This window comes from Ranitomeya imitator, chromosome 5 (assembly GCF_032444005.1).
Source record: "Ranitomeya imitator isolate aRanImi1 chromosome 5, aRanImi1.pri, whole genome shotgun sequence".
Classification (NCBI taxonomy): Eukaryota; Metazoa; Chordata; class Amphibia; order Anura; family Dendrobatidae; genus Ranitomeya; species Ranitomeya imitator.
The window spans coordinates 110,189,772-110,211,370 of record NC_091286.1 but is presented as its reverse complement, the minus strand read 5'-3'; the positions used below and the strand labels follow the sequence as shown (position 1 = coordinate 110,211,370).

Below are 21,599 nucleotides of genomic sequence, written 5' to 3'. Positions count from 1 at the left end.
AATGGGCTGAAAATCTTGGCTTATACTCGAGTATATACGGTATAATGTTGGAGCAGAGACTCTGATTCCATCAATGTGTGTCACTACATCTACATACAGCCAACATACGTACACAGGGGGCATTTCTAAGGAACAGAGAAGTAAAGAACAAAAAATAATGGCAAATTCAGGAAAAAAGTGGCATTTATATGAAGTAAAAAATGACTGTTTGTTCTGCAGATCATGTTCATTCCATACCATACCATGCGAGAAAACCAAATTGTTTGATAATTCTGGAAAATACTTCATATTGACTGATGGGTGAGTCTCAGACTTTTGCACAGTGCTCATAACATCAATATGGTAGGTATATAAGGGACGACACCACCGGATCAAGTGTGATGTTCTGCATCTTATAATTCAGCCCGACAGGTGAGGGTAGGAGAAGGATCTGGAAATGACGAGATTCGGCATCATTTTCCATCGAGGCACAGGCAGGACAGTTGAGCAGCAGCTTAGGCTCCATGATGAAGCTTTTCTAAGCCTTTGTTCTGCTGTAACTGGCTGCAGTGAACGTGTTGCTGACAGCCTGCAATTAATGAGTCATTCAAGCTGCAGCCCTCTGGAATACGGCGCGGCTGAGTTCTGCTGTTGTCTTGCTTAGCTGACTTGCTGGAAATGGAACACAGATGCTGCTTTTATTCAAAATATTCTTAATGGTGTATCTCAGTGAAATGAGCTTTGCAATGAATGTTTCAAAACACACATCACATAAATTCACCACATCTAATTCCGGATCTCTCCGTCTATATTTGTCGTCTGCATTTCCTTGTGTTCCTGTAATTGAGCGCAGGCAGGCGGTAATTCTTCCGTGATTCCAGCTTTGCTTGCGGCATGTAATCAACAGGAAAACAACAACTCTCATCTTGATGTGTCAGTTGAAGAGGCGGCGTATCAGAAGCGCCAATTATTACAACTATTGTTTTACATTGGTAATATTTTTAATGAGGATCTTTACTTGATACTAATGACATTTTTCAGGCGGTTCATTACCCGTCTCTACAACCAGAACTTGGCATTAAAATACCTTAAAAAGATCAGCAAGGTTTATTATTTTTCCATCTTTCTAGCAATTTGATTTGAGGTAATTAAAAATATTAGTACAAGATCTAACGTTAGCAAATGTCAATTCGAAAAGTATCAACATGGAGTGGCAACTGGATCTTTAATGCTTACAATTCAGGTATTCATTTGGTAATGAATGGACAATCACTGCAGCCCACATTACTACAGAAAGATCTGTTCTCCAGCACTAGGCAGGTCACTCTTAGGGTATGTTTCCACGTGGCACATTCGGAGCGGTTTGGACGCAGCGGACACCAGCCCCATTAAAAGCGCGGACGGCTTTTGAACGCGCGGTGATTCCGCATGTGTTCACTGAACCGTGCAGAATTACCGCTTCCTTTACATAGAACGGTGCTATTTATCTTGTAGAGACTGAGAACCTCTGCAAGATAAATTCACAAGCTGCAGTCTATAAAGACGCGCCACATGTCCGGTTACGCAGGTCTGCTGCCTGCGTCTTTGTACGCATAGTGGAGATGGGATTTCACAAAATCCTCTCCACTATGCTGTAACATCTGGACGCTGCGGCTGTACGCAGCATCCAAATCACAGCAAATACGCCACGTGGAAACATACCCTTAAGGGACTCAGGGTAGTGTAAGGAAACACGAAAACCTTTTACTCCCATTCAAAACCAGCACTGCTCCTCTGCACCAACGTCTCTGCATAAAACACAGCACGCACCGGCTCCAGTCCGATCAAGCTGTGGCGTTACACTTAGAGCACATCAACAACATCCGCCTCCTCCGATGTATTTCTTGGCTTAAAGGGAAGCCGTCAACAGGTTTTTCTACCCCATTTGAGAGCAGCATGATTTACTGTGCTGTTTTCCATTGTTTTGATAAAATTCCTGTTTTATCTGTCAATTCTCTGAATGCTGAGCTCTGTATAACCCTGTGTACACTGTGCATAGGCAGAAAGCGGACAATCCATGGTAAGGGCATGGTTGGACTACCTGGCAGCAGGATTACTAGGCCTCTAGTGATAATCTCCTGCTGTTAAAGCAGTCATATTGTCAAACCTACAGCAAACAGTCCAGTAAGTGACACATTGGTGGAATCAGGGTCTATGTGTGTACATTATGTGGCTCCCAGAGTAGGTGACAAACACCTGGTGACAGATTCTCTTTACAGGGGATTTCTAGAGCTCAAATGGTAATGGACTATACATCAAGTAGGCTAACAACACGTGACTAATAGGGGTCTGAACCGAGACTTATAGAAAAATAGTTAATATGGGCAAATGGGCACTAAAATTCCTCTTGACAAAAGCATGCATCAATACACACATACACATGACACTATCAGCACCGACCGAAAACTCAATAGTCAAACATTTTCATTAGTAATGTCTAGTACTCTCTGCATATACAGAACTTATCGAGTTTTCTATTATAGCTATAACTCAGAACGTCAAACAGGACAATTAGGGTCTATGGAAATGAACAGGTATGGATGAGTGTAAACGGATCATATGTCGGTAATACCGTCATGTAGTAAGGTTTATCAGTGATCACACTGGTATATGTCAGCTATTAGTTAGAAGGAATAGGCTATACCAGCACACAGCCCAGTAAGGGAAACATCACTGGAATCAGGGTCTCTGTCTCTACATCATGAAGATTACATAGCAAAAACGTACTGACAGATTCCCTTTAATGATATGTATAAATATTTATTTGCATACTGAGAAAGATTCCGTTATTGAAATAGAACTTCTTTATAGTAAAAGGGGCAGTGAAATTACCAAAAATAGTAATGGCCATACTGACAACCCAGATGAACGTAAATTAAAGGGAACCTTTCAGTAGACTCATGCTGCCTGATCCACGGGAAGCACGAATCTGAGGTTAACTGTGGGATCGCACACAGATATGGCTTTCTTTGAAATGCTGTGGAACTTCAGGTAAAACATGGCCATAGGGAGAGATGTGACCAGTCTGACGCTGCCCTGTACACACACGGGAGACTTGTCAGTCATCCGGAGCGTTCCAGGGACCAACATGGCCGGCTGCAGTCTTCCCGTGGTTCGGGCAGAATGAATCTAGTGAAAGGTTCCCTTTAAATAAATTCCCACATATGGTTTTAGTAAGAGGGTTTCCAGAGAGCACAGAAGCTGCGGGAAATCTTGCCCTACAAGCAGGCAGTGCTGCTGACGAGTTCATCTCAGTTCATGCATAAAAAACACTTCTTTCCAACACATCAAGACGGGTGACAAGCAGACCGAGCCGAGGTGTGCTGACCGATCACATTGGAACAGTAGAAAGTGCCGGAGAAATGGGCTGGGGCTGTTGTGCTGAGCGTCATGGCACGCTCAATACCAAAGTCTGCTAAAATAAAATCAATGGCAGGATATGGACATTGTGTTATAAAGGCTGACTCAGAAAGTGCCACGTCTGTATTAATGTAAGAAATGAAAACAGCAGCAACCACAAGATGGCAGTATACCCAACGCTACATAAGAGGCCATCTAGCCCAGCTTACTACGCAATATCGGAGATCACTCTGCTCCTGCTGTAGATCACAAGGGCCAAAGAAAATGTAAGATTAATGCACAATTAATGAGCAAGATTTTTAGGAACCATATAAATCTGCAGAATTTCTGTGTTTTAATGAAAAACCGACATTTTCACAGGGTTTACAAACCTGCAATCCATTTCTCTACATAACACTCGTCTATGCACTTTTTATTAAGCCTCTGGATTCAACACAGAGTTGAAAATTAAACTGAGGCATCACACATTACAAGTCAATCATCTGCCACATCCAAGAAGAGATGAAATCATATGTACAATGTAAAAGGAATTTATGGGAAGCGGTCCTATTCTTTCTACGAGTTCTGATGCGTCATGGTGATTCATTCCCTTGTTTTACTACTGGGAAAGCTGCGTAATTTCAATTATGACTAACAGCTCAGACGTATCTATACTGCTGAATGACAAGTGTTACCGCCGCTGCCTAACTGGGCAAATGTGTCACTGAACACCCTCTCCTGGAATCAATCTCCCTTTCCTAACTTTCGGGAAGATCGGTCAGCAGATTGCAACATACAAACTGCATACATTATTAAATAGATCTGCTAGATCTCTGTCTGGTGAGCCTGGTGTACTTACTTTGACAAGTTATACCACAATGACTGTATAATTTTGAAACGGAGTCCTTCTTCCTATAGGTGGCACTGGAGTATTAGTCCTCATCCACTCTGAAGAGGTAATTTGCATATTTCCCCGAGGAGCATTGTGGCCTAAAAGTCTCCTCACCTTGGCAAGCTTGACATGTCACTCTCTGCAAGGAGAATCGTTACCCCTTGGAACCAGAGTCTAGCTAAAGAGTGATTAACCTTAGGAGTCCAAGTTTATTCAACCTTGGCTGCAGCTTGTAGTAAGTACCGTAGTTTGCGTATGAGAATGGCACGGTGGCTTAGTGGTTAGCACAGCAGCCTTGCAGCGCTGGAGTCCTGGGTTCGAATCCCACCAAGGACAACATCTGCAAAGAGTTTGTATGTTCTCCCCGTGTTTGCGTGGGTTTCCTCCGGGCACTCCGGTTTCCTCCCACATTCCAAAGACATACTGATAGGGAATTTAGATTGTGAGCCCCATCGGGGACAGTGATGATAATGTGTGAAAAAATGTAAAGCGCTGCGGAATATGTTAGCGCTATATAAAAATAAAGATTATTATTATTATTAAACTTTCATAAACGGTTATTACAAACATTCTGTTGTGGATTTTTGAAGTAAGTACATCAGCCTCATCAGCTAAAAGAGATCTATTTATAATGTATATGTTTATATTGCAAAAAGTGGTGCCGGATCCGCTTTAACTAAGGGATAGAACAGCTCGGGAACATTGACATTTGATGTTTTTGGAAGAAAACATGCACAGCATTGAGGTGTAGTGACGGAGACTGAGAAAAGCTAAAAAACCCTTAGGATAAGTTTACACAGGATTTATCTACAGAAGGTTTGACAAAACAGGAAATATGCACCAAACCATGCAAATTTTGTTGTGGAAATGCAGTGTAAATCAGCTGTATAAATTATTGTTCAGTAAACAGCAAGGATTTTATATAAATACCATTTTGTAAAACCTCATCCACGATGCTGGTACTTTAATAAACAGCAGATTTTTCTGTCAGCATACAACCCCTTCAAGGAGTTGTCCCACAAACAATTAATCTTGGAATCTTCATTCAGAAGAGGTCATTTTCTAAATGTGCTCCTGCTTCGTGCTGTGTAATAGCTGTGTCCGACCTTGAGAAGCTGCTGCAGCTCATAGTCATACAGACGCAGCTACTGGCCAGGGAAGGACACATAATAGAATATACTGGTGAAATGGTAGAGCGTCTCAAATGTTCATTTGAGTGAGGGAACACATTTCCCTGCTTGTTTGTTTAATCACAGGAGTGTTTCCGCTGTGTCGCCAGTCCTTATAAATCAAATCAGTGACAATAGAGGTCATAAGCTGCCTGAAATCTTATGTCAGTGATTTGATTTATGAGAATGTCAGATGATTGGTGACACAGCAGAAATACGCACTCCAGTGATATTACAAACAGGTAGGGAAATGTGTTGACTCACATAAACGAGTTGCTGTAAGTCTGTGCGGAGTCACCAGTATATTCATTTATGCCTCCCCATGGCCAAGAGCTGTGGGTACGACCATTACCTACAGCAGCTCTTTGAGGTCAGACACAGCAATTAACACAGTATATAGCAGGGGCACATTTATAAAATTATATCAGAACAGGAAAAAATTTTTCAAACACATCCAAATGTGGAACTTATTTTTATTCCATGATTGATTGATTAATTGTACTTTGTTCATGGAACAACGCCTTAAAGACTTAGTCTCCTTGCCTTTTATACAGCTGAATAGTATAGAATAATTTATTCAGTGAACAACGGACAGTACCTGGATGCAACTCGAATGGCATCCACGTCATGTCCTTTTTTTTTTGTAAACTAATTTATTTCCATGGCTGAGCTTGGTCAAAGTCGGACAAATAAATGGATAATGAATAGCCCAAGACTACTCTGTGCCGTGGTACTACGAGTTACAATCGATGCACAACAAACACTGATTTGTGAATAGTGCCTTACTCATGGCCGTTATCACGGCCTTAGATTTAGGCTGGAGTCACACTAGTGTATAAAACATTCAATCGGATACTGATTCAGAAAAGTAGGACGATTGTCGTGCGAGTATAATACAATTATCTTAACTAGCATTCGTATGTAATGCATTTTTAATAATAATAATAATAATAATAATAATAATAACAACCTTTATTTTTATATATCTTGTAGATTGTGAGCCCTCGCGGGCAGGGTTCTCTCTGCTCCTGTACCAGCTGTGACTTGTATTGTTCAAGTTTATTGTACTTGTTTTTATTATGTATACCCCTCCTCACATGTAAAGCGCCATGGAATAAATGGCGCTATAATAATAAATAATATAGTAGTAACATATTCCGCAGCGCTTTACAGGTTGCACACATTACCATCGCTGTCCCCGATGGATCTCACAAGCTAAATTCCCTATCAGTATGTCTTTGGAATGTGGGAGAACTGGAGAACCCGGAGGAAACCCACGCAAACACAGGGAGAACATACAAAGTTTTTAACATCATCTTTTACATACTGTAATCTCTATGTAATGTAAAGCAAATTTCCAAACTAATAAAGCAATCTTATAGATAGATAGATAGATAGATGGATATATATATATATATATATATATATATATATATATATATATATATATATATATATATATATATATATAGATGGTCACACTTCTGCCAAAGCCCAAGTCAGATTTACTTAAATGGTCTAACATGTAGACAGAGTAAACATTTTGATGTATTTTCGGTGGCGCATATCAAGCCTCGAGACACTCAAAGTATCCAAAATACTTGAAAAATGTGATGCAAGAAACGTTGATTGTGTTTTAAGCACAAACTGAGCCTGTCTGCCCTTATGTGTGTCCAAAAGTGGCTCCTTATTCACTCCCACATAATAAAAATGCCAACATCCTCAATCACTTCCTTTACCAAAATCTTTACAAAATGTGTATTCTTCAGATCATTACGAGATACTTACATGCACTTTAGGCGTCGGTGGAAGCCCGTTACTTATTGGCTTCTGAAACAGAAGGAATATTAAAATCACATACATTGTTTTTTGATTATGTCACTAATTGGGGAAAATTGTAATCAACTGCAACAATCACATCGATTCAGCGAAATCTGACATATAATGTGGACAAAGGCAAAAGCTAAAGGGTATGTGCAGACGTTAAGCTTTTGTTGCAGATGTTTCTGCATCCAAAATGTGTCTCTTGGCAGGAAAAATGCTGCTTTTTTCGTGCATTTTATGATGCACTTTTTTTTATACATTTTCTTCTCAGTCATTAGAATTGGTGAAAAACACAGCAAACATGCTAAAAGAATAAACATGCTGCAGATTTGGAACTGCTTCAAATCAGCAAAGGAAAATCAGTAACATTTGTATGAGATTTCGTAAATCTCATTCACTTTGCAGGAATAGTAAAATGCTGCGCTTTTCACAGCCAAACGCACAGAGGGAGAAAAAGCACCAAAAATGTACCCTTATTGCCATTACACGATTGATATATGTAGATCATTTGTAATCATGTAAGTGTAGGCAGTGAGCAGCGGTAGGCTTACCGGCACATCTTTCTTTTCTTTCCGGGTAGGCACACTTAGCGACTTGGAAATCCGGCTGTCTACCTGTTGAGGAAGTGAAGAAGTGTCCCGGTCTCCATTCACTTGGAATGAACCCACTCCATTACCTGTGAAATAGACGGATATCGTTTCTAAGTTGACTTATAAGATATTAAAACTTTTAAAAATACAATTACAAAAATATATAACCTGCTGACACAAGAACAATCGCTCTGAACATATTTAATGGGACCTGAACCAATCCATATTTGCACTTACCTAACACATTCGGTTTATTAGGTGGTATTCGTGGAGGGGGTGGTCTTGGGGGTACGTAAGAAGCAGGCCGTGCAGGACTTTCTGAGATGGGACATCTCTTTATTGTTCCTTGGTTATCATCTTCAGAAGCACTGGACTCGTGGGGTATAAATATTGATTTAGGCTGTAAAAAAAAAAACAAAAGAAATCCCCCAAATTAAATATTTCAATTTAGACATCATCGTAACTAATATGCCTTGCAGCCAAATGGTCTTCACATTTGGATACGCAGGATACAATAGAAGACTTTTCACCAAATGTTTACATTTAATCTGATCTGAATACCTCCTACAATAATTCTGGAACAGGATTTTTTTTTAATTCTGAGTCCCTACATTCCAAGGTTATGCTCCCCAGTAATAGAGAGCACCCAATTTACAAATTTACCCTTTAGTCAACTAGACAAATAATGCAGAACTTCTCTGTGGGCATTTGCTTTTTCTCCTCTATGAAGCTGGCCAATCAAAACACAGTTGCATTATAGAGAGTAAAAGTCAAATGCTCCAAGTACTGTAGTGCACACCCAATTGCATATTGGGTTCTCTTTTATTCCTTGGGGGTCCAACTTTGGAAGGAAAGGGCACAGTGCCAATTGGAGGAGGTACTTAGTTAAAATAAATACAAATCCAACTGTGCAACATAAATTAGGCTCTTGGATAACTCGGTCATTAACATCTTGTTTAGATGGAATTGGCTCAATGTGAAAAATAATGATACAAATGAAATTTATCACCTGGTAACCATACACACAAATGTAAATCATCTCATTAGTTAAACGTAATTACAGGACTTGTTACAGTACCATGATACATACACAGAGAAATAACAAACCACATGGGGACATATATTTAATAAATGTGAACAGTGCTATGGTAAATGTTGATGAAAATTGTTTTATAATACAAGAATAAAAAAAAATTGCAAGAGAATATTAAAATAGGTTTTCTATAAAGCTTATTTATTCAATAATAGAAAATGTAGCAAATTTCAAACATACTTTTGCACAGATTTATCAATATATTTACATTATTTTTTTGTAGACCTTGCACCCCATGACACCCTAGTCCAATGTGTATCAGGGTGTTCCATTCACACATGGCAAATTTATTGCAGAGGATTCCATTCATCTCACTGGGCCTTGCAGAAATCCATGCGCTACCGACAAAAATATTAATTTATAAGTATGGAACTGGTTTTTAGTAGCAGGACTTGGGCCCATGAATTGATTCACATCAACTTTAGAAAACACCTAGAAAGTGATGATTGCTTCGGACCAAAAGCCTGAATACTACAGCACTATAGATGGTCACTGACATAAATGACAAGTGCTTTAGGCCAGCCGGCTGAAAAAAAAAAACACCTGAAAGTTAAACCAGCAATCCCTGGTAGTACATCAATGTCAGCAGCTCCCAGGAGCGGTGAGGTATCATCACAAAGCATCAGCTCAGTTCTGGTCACATGAGTAATGAGAAAAAGAGAACATTTATCACGGCCTGGGATAATACCAGCAAACACAGACATGGTCCAGATTCATCACATGGATCATCGTAGTAAAATGAACCCTGGAGAGGGGCAGAATAGTATTCAGTCCTTATGTGTTCCCAGTCACTATACACCAGAAAAATATATTGGATATGAAAAAACTCCATCTCAAAATACAGACTTTGCAGCCATGTTCTCACATGCCAGAATGCTTTTTTAGCGCTAGAATATAAAAGGCAGTCTGCAATGTTTATTGCATTTTTATGCATTTTTCTTTTTTATGGGTTTTGGTGCAGATTGGTGGCAAAAGAAAAAATAACAGCTTTTGTTTTTTTTTTTAGTGCAGAAACACTGCAACTCCACACTTAAAAAGCTCAACTGCAATTTTTATATACATTCATTTTTTCAGCTTCACGGTCACAGTGTATGGGGGGAAACACAGCAAAAACACAGTCCCACATTGTGGTAAAATGCATAGTGGGCATGACTCATGATTCGACATGTATTTTGCTTGAGCTTTTAAATGGAGTTCATTTTTCACGTGCACACAAACCCCCCCCCCCACAATGCAGAGTTTACGCTACGAGGGACCTTGGGCTTTAGTTACTGCTGTTCACCCCAATTCTCTATATCTCCATGCCAAATTTATGCCAACTTCACATATCTGTGTTTAGGAGTCCGAGAACAGACTACAACACACGGACTGGGAGCGGATTTCCTTACCCGAATTCTACAACATCGCGCAATATGGTCCATACAGGGACCGCAAAAAACAGATGTGTGAAAAGGGGTGAAGATACTGACGTATAGTGAGCCCTACTTCTGACATGGAGGGAGGAAGCAATGCTTGAGACTAGTGAAGAAGCAGAATCTGACACCCCTGTGTAGGCAGACGGGTAAAGTAGGGCCCGCAATACAAGTGCGTATAAGATCCAGCTATGCCAGCCTTGTCTTTTAGCAAAACATTCAGGTCACCGTGTAATTGGATTTACTTTTACTATACACAGCACATCCAGTGCAACGAAGATCATGAGTCCAGATAGCAATGCTTTGGAAAGAGGAACATTAAGAAATCCGGGGCTTTCAGCAAATGCCCTGCAGGCACCTCCAGTTCCCTCTCCTTTTCTTTCGGAGCAGCCAGTGTTACAGTCTGAGTCTCCCAGGCAATGTGTGTGATGGACGCCCATGCACATGGCGCTTCGGGCACTCTTCTATTTTCTCGTGGACAGGCAGCTAATGCACATTTTTGCGCTTGATTTGTTCTTAATTCATTAATCTCATCTTTAAATGTTTCGAGGTAAATAAAAGATGCAGGCAGAGAGGCCGAGCTCGCACGGAACAGCTAGAAATGTCAGTTTAGCAATGGGAAGGGCAAGAAAAATGTTCAGTCTCCAGGCAGTTTCCATTGCAAAGGAGCAGAGCGCATCTGAGAAGAATTGATGTAATGATTAGTAGATACTGCTGGGCACCACAGTAAACTGTCAAGTCCGGGTCTGCGCTCTACATCTGCTTGGCTTTGTCAGCTTGATGAAGCTACATAGAGCACATTTTCTACAGTGCTGCAGATGTAACATGATAATGATTTACAATGTGCCAGAACTAGTTAGCCACATTGTACAGACATGGCGCACAGGACCTCCAGACTAATCATTAGGCTGAATGCACTACAACGAGCATAGGATGCGGAGAAAACATTAAGGTTTCATTCAGACGTCCGTGAGTCACGTCCGTGTGCGGTATTTCTCATGGATAAGACACACACTCATATCTATGGTGCTACTCACATCTGTGGTTTTTCTCTTACTGAGTGGATCACAAAAAATCACAGCGACATGTCCATCATAATTCAAACGTACATGTTTATGGCATTGTGTGCAGTCCATGGGCTGTCCGCGATTGAAATTACCATGACTCGGTGAAGCTTTGTAATTAATCTATTTATTTTTTCATCATAGAGAATTACTGTTGAAACTCTGATGGTAAAAACTGACACTGATGAAACACTGATGACACCCAGATCCAAAACAAGGGACTAATTCATCAAACTACAGGATGAAATCTGGTGTAAAACGGTTGTTAGACCAGTTCCACCTGGCTGCTCGGAGGGGGCAGTCATCGTCAAGCAGGGCCAAAAAATTAATAATAAAGTTACGACAATCCCCAACTGCTTGCATTGCCTCCTGAAGAGTACCCGTCATCAGGTCAAATGTGAATAGTATTTGTTCTTATTTTATTCCCGATAATTTCCGGAGAATTACATTTTTTTCTTTTTCTTAAATCTCACATACGGCTTAAGAAGAACGCTATGCCCCGGCCAAAGAGAAACTTGCTTTAACAAGAAACACAGGCATAATAGGTAACGAGGGAGAGGCTGAGCCGATGCGGTCTTCTTTGGGCTCCAACATTGTCAGAGACAGAGAATAGGGGAAATTTAGAAGAGACAACTGGTGCAGAAGAGAGGGAGAGCCATTGGGCCATCGGCAGTATAGGGCCTCCTAGATAGTGAAGGGCGAATATACTCGAGCATGCTCGAGAAATCTCGAGTAACGAGTATATTCGCTCATCACTACTCCTAGACCCAACATGATTTAATGAATTTGACAAATCTTACTTTCTTTATATATATATACTGACGTACAAAATGTCAGTTTTGATGAATCGGCCCAAGACTGGGTTCCTACTATATTCCTCTCCTCACTAAGTACTCTATTAGGAGCCTTTGTCGGAGTAGCTGAACAATATTTTTCAGACATACCAACCGATTCTCGATTCACTGACTTCAATGATGCACATTTAGTCATAATGATGTGGCCTCCCTTCGAACACTCTCGCACCCCTCCAATCTATTCTAAACTCAGCTGCCCGACTAATCCACCTGTCCCACCGCTATTCCCCGGCCTCTCCCCTCTGTCAATCACTTCACTGGCTCCCCATTACCAAGAGACTCCAGTACAAAACCCTAACCATGACATACAAAGCCATCCACAACCTGTCTTCTCCAAACATCTGTGACCTCGTCTCCCGGTACTTTCCTGCACGCAACCTCCGATCCTCACAAGATCTCCTTCTCTACTCCCCTCTTATCTCCTCTTCCCACAATCGCATACAAGATTTCTCTCGCGTATCACCCCTACTCTGGAACTCTCTACCACAACATATTAGACTCTCACCTACCATCGAAAACTTCAAAAAGAACCTGAAGACCTACCTCTTCCGGCAAGCCTACAACCTGCAGTAACCACCGATCGACCAAACCTCTGCATGACCAGCTCTATCCTCACCTACTGTGTCGTCACCCATCCCTTGTAGATTGTGAGCCCTCGCGGGCAGGGTCCTCTCTCCTCCTGTACCAGTTGCGACTTGTATTGTTCAAGATTATTGTACCTGTTTTTATTATGTATACCCCTCCTCACATGTAAAGCGCCATGGAATAAATGACGCTATAATAATAAATAATAATAATAATGATGATGAAACTGAGCTTTTGTCCTTCATCCTGGCGGAGTTCATCTTTTTAGGTGGACATAGCAGCGTAGTCTCGCACCAAAATACACTGTTCAAACCAGGACTGTGGAGTCGGTAAGCCAAACCTCCGACTCCGACCACCAAAATGGTCTCCAACTCCACGACTCAGACTGTGGAGTCAGTAAGCCAAACTTCCGACTCCTCAATTTCCATGACACCGACTCCACCAGAATGGGCTCCAACTCAGACTCCACAGCCCTGGTTCAAACTGACCCCAAAGTTTCATATCTTAAATTCTGAGTGCCTCACTTAAGAGAATAGACATGTCGGGGGCACATCTGAAAACTGTTTTTTATCTTTCTGGACTATAGCCCCCAACATGTTTGATAACCAGGGAGGGGAGAGTGGTGTGCAGTAAATCTTATAAGCTGGACTTGCATTTTAATAGTGATGACATCCAGACTTTTGGGGAAAACATAAAGCAGTGTCAAAAAAGCAATTTCGTGATAGTGAAGAAGACAAGAGATGATGAAGGTGAAGGCATAATATTTTTTTCACAACTCTAGCTGTTCAGAGACACTTTTCTTCCTAATATATGCACATTCACAGAAAGAACGAAAATTACGTTCTTGCGCAGCATCATCATGAATTAAACAGAGACAACACTAACCTTTGGCGGAAGAGGAGGTGGCACTTTGGGTTTTATTGTGGAGCTGAAAAATGAAGGACAAAGCACAGAAAATAAAGTTAGATACGGCATAAGTACCTCACCTACAGATTTGATACTCTGAAGATCTGAAATTACCTACCAGGTGAAAGTATCATTAACAAATTACACATTCTGCAAAACAATGTGTAGTGATAAAGTAGTAAATATATAAATAGGGGATAAGGTTTATGAAATCTTTGAATTTGGAATAATGCCTTCACCACAGCACTTCATCTGAATCTTTTGGTAAAATCCTATTCAGTATAGCATTTTTTTTTTCTTTTTTTTTCCGTATAGCATTTTAACAGATTGTATGTAGAAATGCTAAATATATAATTAGGGGAACCTATACAAAGCAATAATTGTGTGCAATGTCTGAGTAATATCGAACAGAATCTGGCATCTTGGAGCATAAAGACATGGCCGTCTCCACTATCTGCATTAACAGTCCGCATACAAGGTGCTTTTACTTTATTTAGATGGCAGGTGCTCTTTGAATTACAGAAATTGTCACAATAAATTAGAAAAAAAATAAAGCATGAATATATGAACTTTCCTTTTCTACCTTCTAAGAAGACTCCAGACAGCAGATAAATGTGCCTTACGAGGATAACCTATATATTCCTGCCTTGACAGTAAAAGGACACAGTGTAATGCTTTAGCAGGAAATGTGACATTTAAGATCTATGTGCCCTTAAGAAATTACTCCAGGGCAAAGTGTGCTCCCAATATGTTATTCTTTTTCTCTCTGAGAAGACGAGCTCTATAAATCTTGACCTGGACTGCTGAAAACATTTCTCTCGATTCTTGCATATGCAATCAGAAACAAAACTTCTTTCAATATTTTCCGGGCATATTTCTATAATCAAAATGGTAGAAGAGTAAAGGAGGCAGCGGTTCTTGTATACGGAGTGAAAGTGAACCAATCATTCCCTTGTCTATATCCGACATAAAATATTACATCAAATCTATAACTAATGAGGCCTATTGATTTAAAGTAAACACATCTTATGCTCCTGCACCATTGGTTCCGAAAAACTGGGGTATTCACTATGCCCTCGGACTAGGTAATCTTCATCCACAGGCTATAACGGGATGTCATGTCACCAATGAGGCAAACTCGCTAAGACCTAGTGCAATGGCCAACAACCTGCGGCACTCCAGCTGTTAGAGGGAACCGGTCAGCAGGTTTTCAACCCTTCAGCTATTTATATGGGCATGTAGCTCTTTGAAAGACAAGTCCAGAAACACATTTACAAGGACAGTCGGTTATTTTGCTACTGAGGAATCACTGTTTGAATTATATGAAAACAAGGCTTTAGAACTATTTGCAGATCTGAAGCATCTGCCACTCCAGCTCTATTCCTGCCCAGTGCCACCTTCTCTTGCTTGTCTGACGACTCCTCTGTCTTAAGTCACCCAGCAAAGAAACTCTCAATCAAGCATGAGGACGTGGTGCTTGGGCGGTGAATAGAGCTGGAGTGACAGATGCTTCAGATCTACCATAGTCCATTACTCCATTTGCACATCAACAACATTTTCTCAATACTGGAGGAACAGACATGGCCTTATAAAGGTATTGCTGGACTTGCCTATGAAATAGCTACATTCACATATAAATATTGGGTTATTTTGGGGGGAGAGTGTGAAATCTTGCTTACACATTGCCTTTAAACTACAACTTAAAATATGCCCTAGGAGGTGACTATCATGGCATGCTGGAAGTTGAAGTTTCACAGCAGCTGGAGTAGGTCAGGTGGCGGATCCCTGACCTAGTGTATACAGAGACCTTTTTGAAGATAGATTGTACAGGTACAGCGCAGTTTTAAATGCCAGTATATTGCACAAAGATTTATCAGACTCTTGGCCAACCATTTGGAATTCTCCACTGCTGCCCAGCAAAACTTACAGTGCACCACACACTAATGCAGTGGCATAGCCAGATACTCCTGGGCACGAGTGCAAATCTGTAAGAATATTTCCAGATCTACTATGTGACTTACAATAATAATGCAGACAGAGGGGCAAATGAACCCCCTTAGGCATAAGGGCTTGAGTGCGATAGCTAATGGCTAGGGGACTTGCATCTTTTGTGGCTGTGGTTGCAGAACATAAAGAAAACCTATATAACAAATGTATTTTACAAAAAATATCTTTCAAAGAATGACCAGCAAGTATATAACTATATATAGCTGTGGGGGTAAATGGATTGGACAGTTGGTCATTGTTTCTAAAGAATGTGTACATGGCATGAGATATTTTGGGATTTTTAAAAAAAAAAAAAAAAAAAAAAAGTCAAGATATCCTTCCCTTCTCCCCCAAAATATAACTCTTGCAAAATGTATTGGGCACCCAGAAAAAAATGAGGCCTAATTCTGGCAAAAAGGTATTGCAGGTGATGATTATAGGGGGTGTATAGCGAGATGGTAAAGGCAAGACCTGCTGTAATTTATGCCACATATTTAAATGCAGCGCGGCACCACGCTATATTTCTATGTCTGGATCTTCACTGTTTATTACGACCATATATTTCCCACAGACAGGTTCATCTCTACTCTGCAGCACTCCAGCTGAGGCTGTAAAATACCAAGGCTGAACAGCCATCTCATTACTTTCTTTAAAATAAAAAAATATATATCTGTTAGATTAGTTGAATGCCAGCAGTAAGGGTTGTCGGAAAACATTTGGAGCATAGCACACAAAAAGCCAGAGAGCACAGAGCAAGCTGCGACAGAGTAGAACGTACAGCATGAGGGACAGTGACACGGCTACAGAAGTCACGGGACACTCCACCTACGTATAGGACACAACTGAGAAGAACCTCGGACACCATAACCACAGCACAGTGTTCCCGGACTGGTAGGACCCCTAGCACTGGGATCAGCTGCCTAGCTCTGAGCGTACATGTATGGAGTGAGAGGTTTGTAAGCCTACATCAATGTGTCTCCTCTGTTAGTTGCAAAGACTAAAAGAAGCAACAAAGTAGATATATGAAGAGAATGAATAAAGCTAATGCACAGGTTTGCTTTGCTGTGCTGTTAAAGCTAGACTGAGTCCCGCTCTTACGATGCATCGGAATCAGAGACCCAATAAGCCGAGATTTGAAAAGAACTTACTGTTTAGATTCATCATCATCCCCATCATCATCATCTTCTAAATGTGCCACATGTCCCCTAAGGAGATGAACAAGGTACCATGGCTGAGTGGTCTTCACTGAAAACGCTAGACTACAGCTACTACAAAAGGACTATGGCATGCAGTACCTAAGGGCTTCATGTATTGTTTTGCTACAGAGTATAGAGTTTGTTGGTATTTCTGCCTATGCTTTTCTTTGTTCTGTGGAGCACAGATGCAGGTCACACCAAGTAAAGCTCTGATACATCTGCACAACACACACCGAGGCAGGGGAACGTTACAACTGGACAGAAATACGCACAGTTAGAGCAGACAGGGGATTGGGGGCCAAGAGGAGACATAAATTACCGTTGGTGCAGCTCCTCTTCCACAGACTTCAGAAGACTCCTTCAAAGTAAAAAAACAACATTTAACATACTGAGAATGGTGCTAGTTCCACACCTAATTTAACGATGCACTCCTCCCATCAAAATTTTGATCCTCTTAATATATTGCAATCACAATATTATATGGCACTGTGTACTTACAATTAATCATTTTTCCCTTCTACCCAGCTATTTCTTCGGTTTTCAATTAGGTCTATGACATCACGTGATTAATAACGGACGAGCAGAATCCTTCTAAGCTGTATGTAGAAATAGGAGGTCAATTTTTCCTGTATGAGTCATAAGTCACTGCACAAGTCTATGGTAGGGGGAGGATGGAGCAGTTGGGTCAGGAGTTGAAGAGGGGAATGATAAATGCAGGGAAAAGAGACTTCCTTGTTTCTACATAGAGCAGAGAAAAGGGAATGATTAGTTGGGTAGAAAGGCAAAATGAGCAATTGTAAGTACACAGTCTGTATAATATGATGACTGCAATATATTAAGAGGATAAAAACTCATAGGAGGAGGGCTTCTTTAATAAACATGTCAAATAAATTTTTAGGACACGCGCAAACCCGATGCAAATGAATGACCTACTAAAATTTCCTTTAGATTAATATTTTTTTCGTCATTTAGGTGAAACACTATGTTGGAGCAAAATGTGAGCACTCACTAGGCTTCAAAGGGAATGTGGCATAAAAAATTACCAGTTGCTTAAATAATTGTTTTTTATGGTTTTTCCATATCACTAACTTTAATGAAAAGAAACCCACAAATTCTTGCAGTTTTACCTCAGCCACTGAGCATTACAGCAATATATAGATCACACACGATGCTCCATTTAGAATAGTTGGTGACAATCACAGTTCACCTTCCTCTTTCCTGCACAGTGACCTCTGCACAGATCACAGAACATGTGCACATCACTATCTCATAGAGGTCCATGACTTATTTCCAGACTGCAGATTCCTATGATCTATGTGACAACTATAAAGTTATTTTTGAATACTAATAATAGTTGCTCAGGTAAGATGATCGCCATACTTAAGTAAAGAAAATAGAATAAAAAAATTACAATTGGAAAATACAATATAATAGCAGACTACCAAACAAAAGATTTCAGCATCTAGTTTAAATACATAGGTGACACTTTCCCGTTGAGGGCTTAAAGAAGTACTCCCATCAAAATGTTCATCCTCTTAATATGTGTGTCATATTATATAGCACTGTGTACTTACAATTGCTAATTTTGACTTTCTACACAGATAATTCTTCTCTTTACCATTAGGTCTATGACATCACGATTAATAACTAGTTAAATCCTTCTAAGCTCCATATAGAAACAGGAAATGAATTTTCCCTGTGTGACTCATAAGTCACTGCAAAAGTCCCTGCTAAAGGGGAGGAGCGGAGCAGATGGGTCAGGAGTTGAAGAGGGGATTTATAAATGGAGGGAAAAGAGACTTTCTGTTTCTACATAGAGCAGAGAAAAGAGAATAATTTACTGGGTAGAAAACCAAATGAGCTATTGTAAGCACAAGGTGCTACATATTATGACTGCAATATATTAAAGGGGATAAAAACTTTGATGAAGATCTGAAGAGAAGGTGTTTTTAACCACTGCTTCTGCTACTTAATCAAAACTTGATTAGGAACTAAAAAGGACCAACTATGGTACTGGACTTGTATTAATATAGTTTATTCATGGTTTATTTTCATTTTAACAAACATCATCAATGAACACTTAACATTTCCCCCCCCAAAAATGGTTGCATAACTTGAAGTGGAAATAAAACGACTCCATTTATCAAAAAGTACTAAAACAGACTAGTCAGGATTTCAAAAAAAGGCCTTTTCTGAGAAACAGTCCCACTCATATTTATGGTCTGTATCAACTGATGCAGCACGCCCTCATTTAACTCAACGAGACTGAGCTTCAATGCCAAAATCAGTGAACGGACAAGAGGAAGCATGTGGTAAAAGCTGAAGCTTTTTTTTTTTTCTGAAAAATTGTAAACCCCTTAGGCTATGTGCACATGTCAGGATTTTATGCGGAAATTTCCAGAGCAAAACAGGAGATTTTCCGAATAAAATCCGCGCGCGTATTTTTCCACATGCGTTTTTTTTGCGGAAAAAATCCGCAACATGTGCACAAAAATTGCAGAATGCATTGGAAATTATGGGATGCATAATGTATGCATTTTTGCCGCAGAATACCGCCGAAATAGATGCAGAAAATCTGTGAATAATCCGGAACGTGTACACATACCTTTAAAGCGCCACTCCAGCATTTTTTATTGCAGCGCTAGAATGGTGCTACTAACATAAGATCCCTGCACCCAATATTATAATTACAACTCACCATCTTCAGCTCTACCCGATGCCACCCTGGTCCCAGGCCGCCATCTTGTGACCGCACCTTCTGACTGACCGGAAGTCACAAAGTAACGGTCACTAGCTTTCAATGCAAATCTACGAGAGCCAGAATGAGGCTGTCATAGACTTGCATTGAAAAATGAACTGAGGTTCGCTGCAGCAAACACTGAAGCGATCTGGCAGGTCCCAAATTAGTTGGAGACCGACTGGAGCGCCAATGGTAACAGCAGAAGACGGAGGATGGTAAGTATAAAACCAAGTTCAGAAGTAGCACCACTTCAGCGCTGCAATGAAAGGAAAGACTGGAGTGGTGCAAAGACTATTACCAGTGTAGAATCTTCTAAAGAAAAATTTTACAAGTAAGCTAAGTACCACTTTAAAACTGCCCTTTGCAAATGCCCAATTTCCATTTCAATTACCGGTATATAATGTTATTCCCACTAAACATTATTTTCAGAAGCCACAGTATCAGCATAACTATTGTTAGTGCAGTCCCCTGCCCTCTGTGCTCCTGTGTGACCTGCCTAGCACCACCTCTTCAACTCTATATGCAGAACTCTATTCATAAAATGGATAAAAAAGATATAATATATTTATTAATATTAAGTCTATTTCTGTACAGTACTTAATATAATTTTATATATACACAACATAAGTTCAGCAAACACTAAATCAAGTGAGTGGCACCAGCGCAGTGGAGCTGTGCTGGAAAGAGGCTCAAATAACTCTTGAATAGAACCATCTTGTTCCTGTGGTGCCTCCTGATGAAGGAGTCTTGAACTCTGAAACGCGTAGAATAATAAAGCCACATGTACTAATAATCCTGGAATTCTAGTGATTCAGCAGCGAAGAAATTTACCACAATTATCCCAATCTGCATTGAATAGTACCATGCAATACCAGTTCCTCAGTGAAGTGGCACCAGCATGCCACAGATTACTGGAGCTGTGGCTGAAGGAGGCTCAGATATCAGTAGTAGAAAGGCACGTGTGCGGTATCCACAGTCCAGCAGCAGTGCCAAGCCACAGTATAATTGTGGCCTCTTTGTGCCACACAAGCTCATTTTGAAAATTAGACTGAAAGCAAAGTTTTTACACATGTTCTCATTGCGCAAAAAAAAGCAAAAAGGTTTGTAAGTGATTTTTACTAGAATTCTGTTTTGATCGCATTGATAAATCTGGGCCACTGTGGGTACTGTAGTGCAGCAGGGTTGGTGCAGTGTGACAGACAAGCAGTGACCACAGGAAAATTCAAAACAAAGAGACTTTAATGTCCAACGTACTCACAAACGGAAAACAAATGGTATCCTCCGGATCGCAGACGGCAATCAAAACAGTCCGTCTTCGAGACCGGTTGCCATGGGCGACTGCACCACTGTCATGCTGAGGGGTGCCAGGCCTTTTGGCTGTGCTTGGCTCAGTGTTACTTCACACAGGATGAACCTTGCAGAGCCACCTGCTCTGCAGTTTGCAAACCAACACTGACACCCAAACCCTTTACTGCAGGGTTTGTATATGGAATCTGTGGCCCTGGGCCACTTGTAAGACCCGACCTGAAGGGAGCAAACTGCACCACTACCATCCTGAAGTTCGCTACAAAAATAAAAGCCCATGCAAAGAGCTTGCCCAAGACCAAACTCGCTTTTATTTTGAACTGCAATCACAGCTATGCTGGTGATTGCAGTGCACTCCAGCGGCCTCAATACGTTTCTGTGCGCATCCTGGGGGATACATACCGACCCTCATATACAATGCCATGCCTTACAGTATATACCCTAAGAAACTGAGCATTGCCGAGCTAAGCCATTGCAAATACAGGAGGATGATTCCAATGGCAAGTGACGGTAAATAGATCTGGGAGGCGGGGATGACCGTCAATTAATTACTGCCAAACGTTCAAGATTAAACTTTTATAAAAATGCTTGGAGATCATTGTGAGGCTATTTTATGATCTTGGGAA

The 21,599-nt window shown here is 40.6% G+C and overlaps 1 protein-coding gene across 8 annotated transcripts in view; it reads right to left on the bottom strand.

Annotated features, from left to right (window-relative positions):
* MAP4K3 (mitogen-activated protein kinase kinase kinase kinase 3) overlaps positions 1 to 21,599 on the bottom strand; it is a 331,018-nt gene that overhangs the window by 38,252 nt on the left and 271,167 nt on the right. For 4 of the 8 annotated variants that reach the window (XM_069769035.1, XM_069769038.1, XM_069769032.1 and 1 more), the window contains 6 exons: positions 17,248 to 17,286; positions 16,881 to 16,937; positions 13,726 to 13,768; positions 8,070 to 8,232; positions 7,794 to 7,918; positions 7,207 to 7,248 (listed from right to left, as the gene is read on the bottom strand). In XM_069769035.1, coding sequence (XP_069625136.1) covers positions 7,207 to 7,248; positions 7,794 to 7,918; positions 8,070 to 8,232; positions 13,726 to 13,768; positions 16,881 to 16,937; positions 17,248 to 17,286 — 469 coding nt within the window. The remainder of the gene's footprint in view (positions 1 to 7,206; positions 7,249 to 7,793; positions 7,919 to 8,069; positions 8,233 to 13,725; positions 13,769 to 16,880; positions 16,938 to 17,247; positions 17,287 to 21,599) is intronic. The other 4 variants (XM_069769037.1, XM_069769039.1, XM_069769033.1 and 1 more) reach the window with 1 other exon arrangement.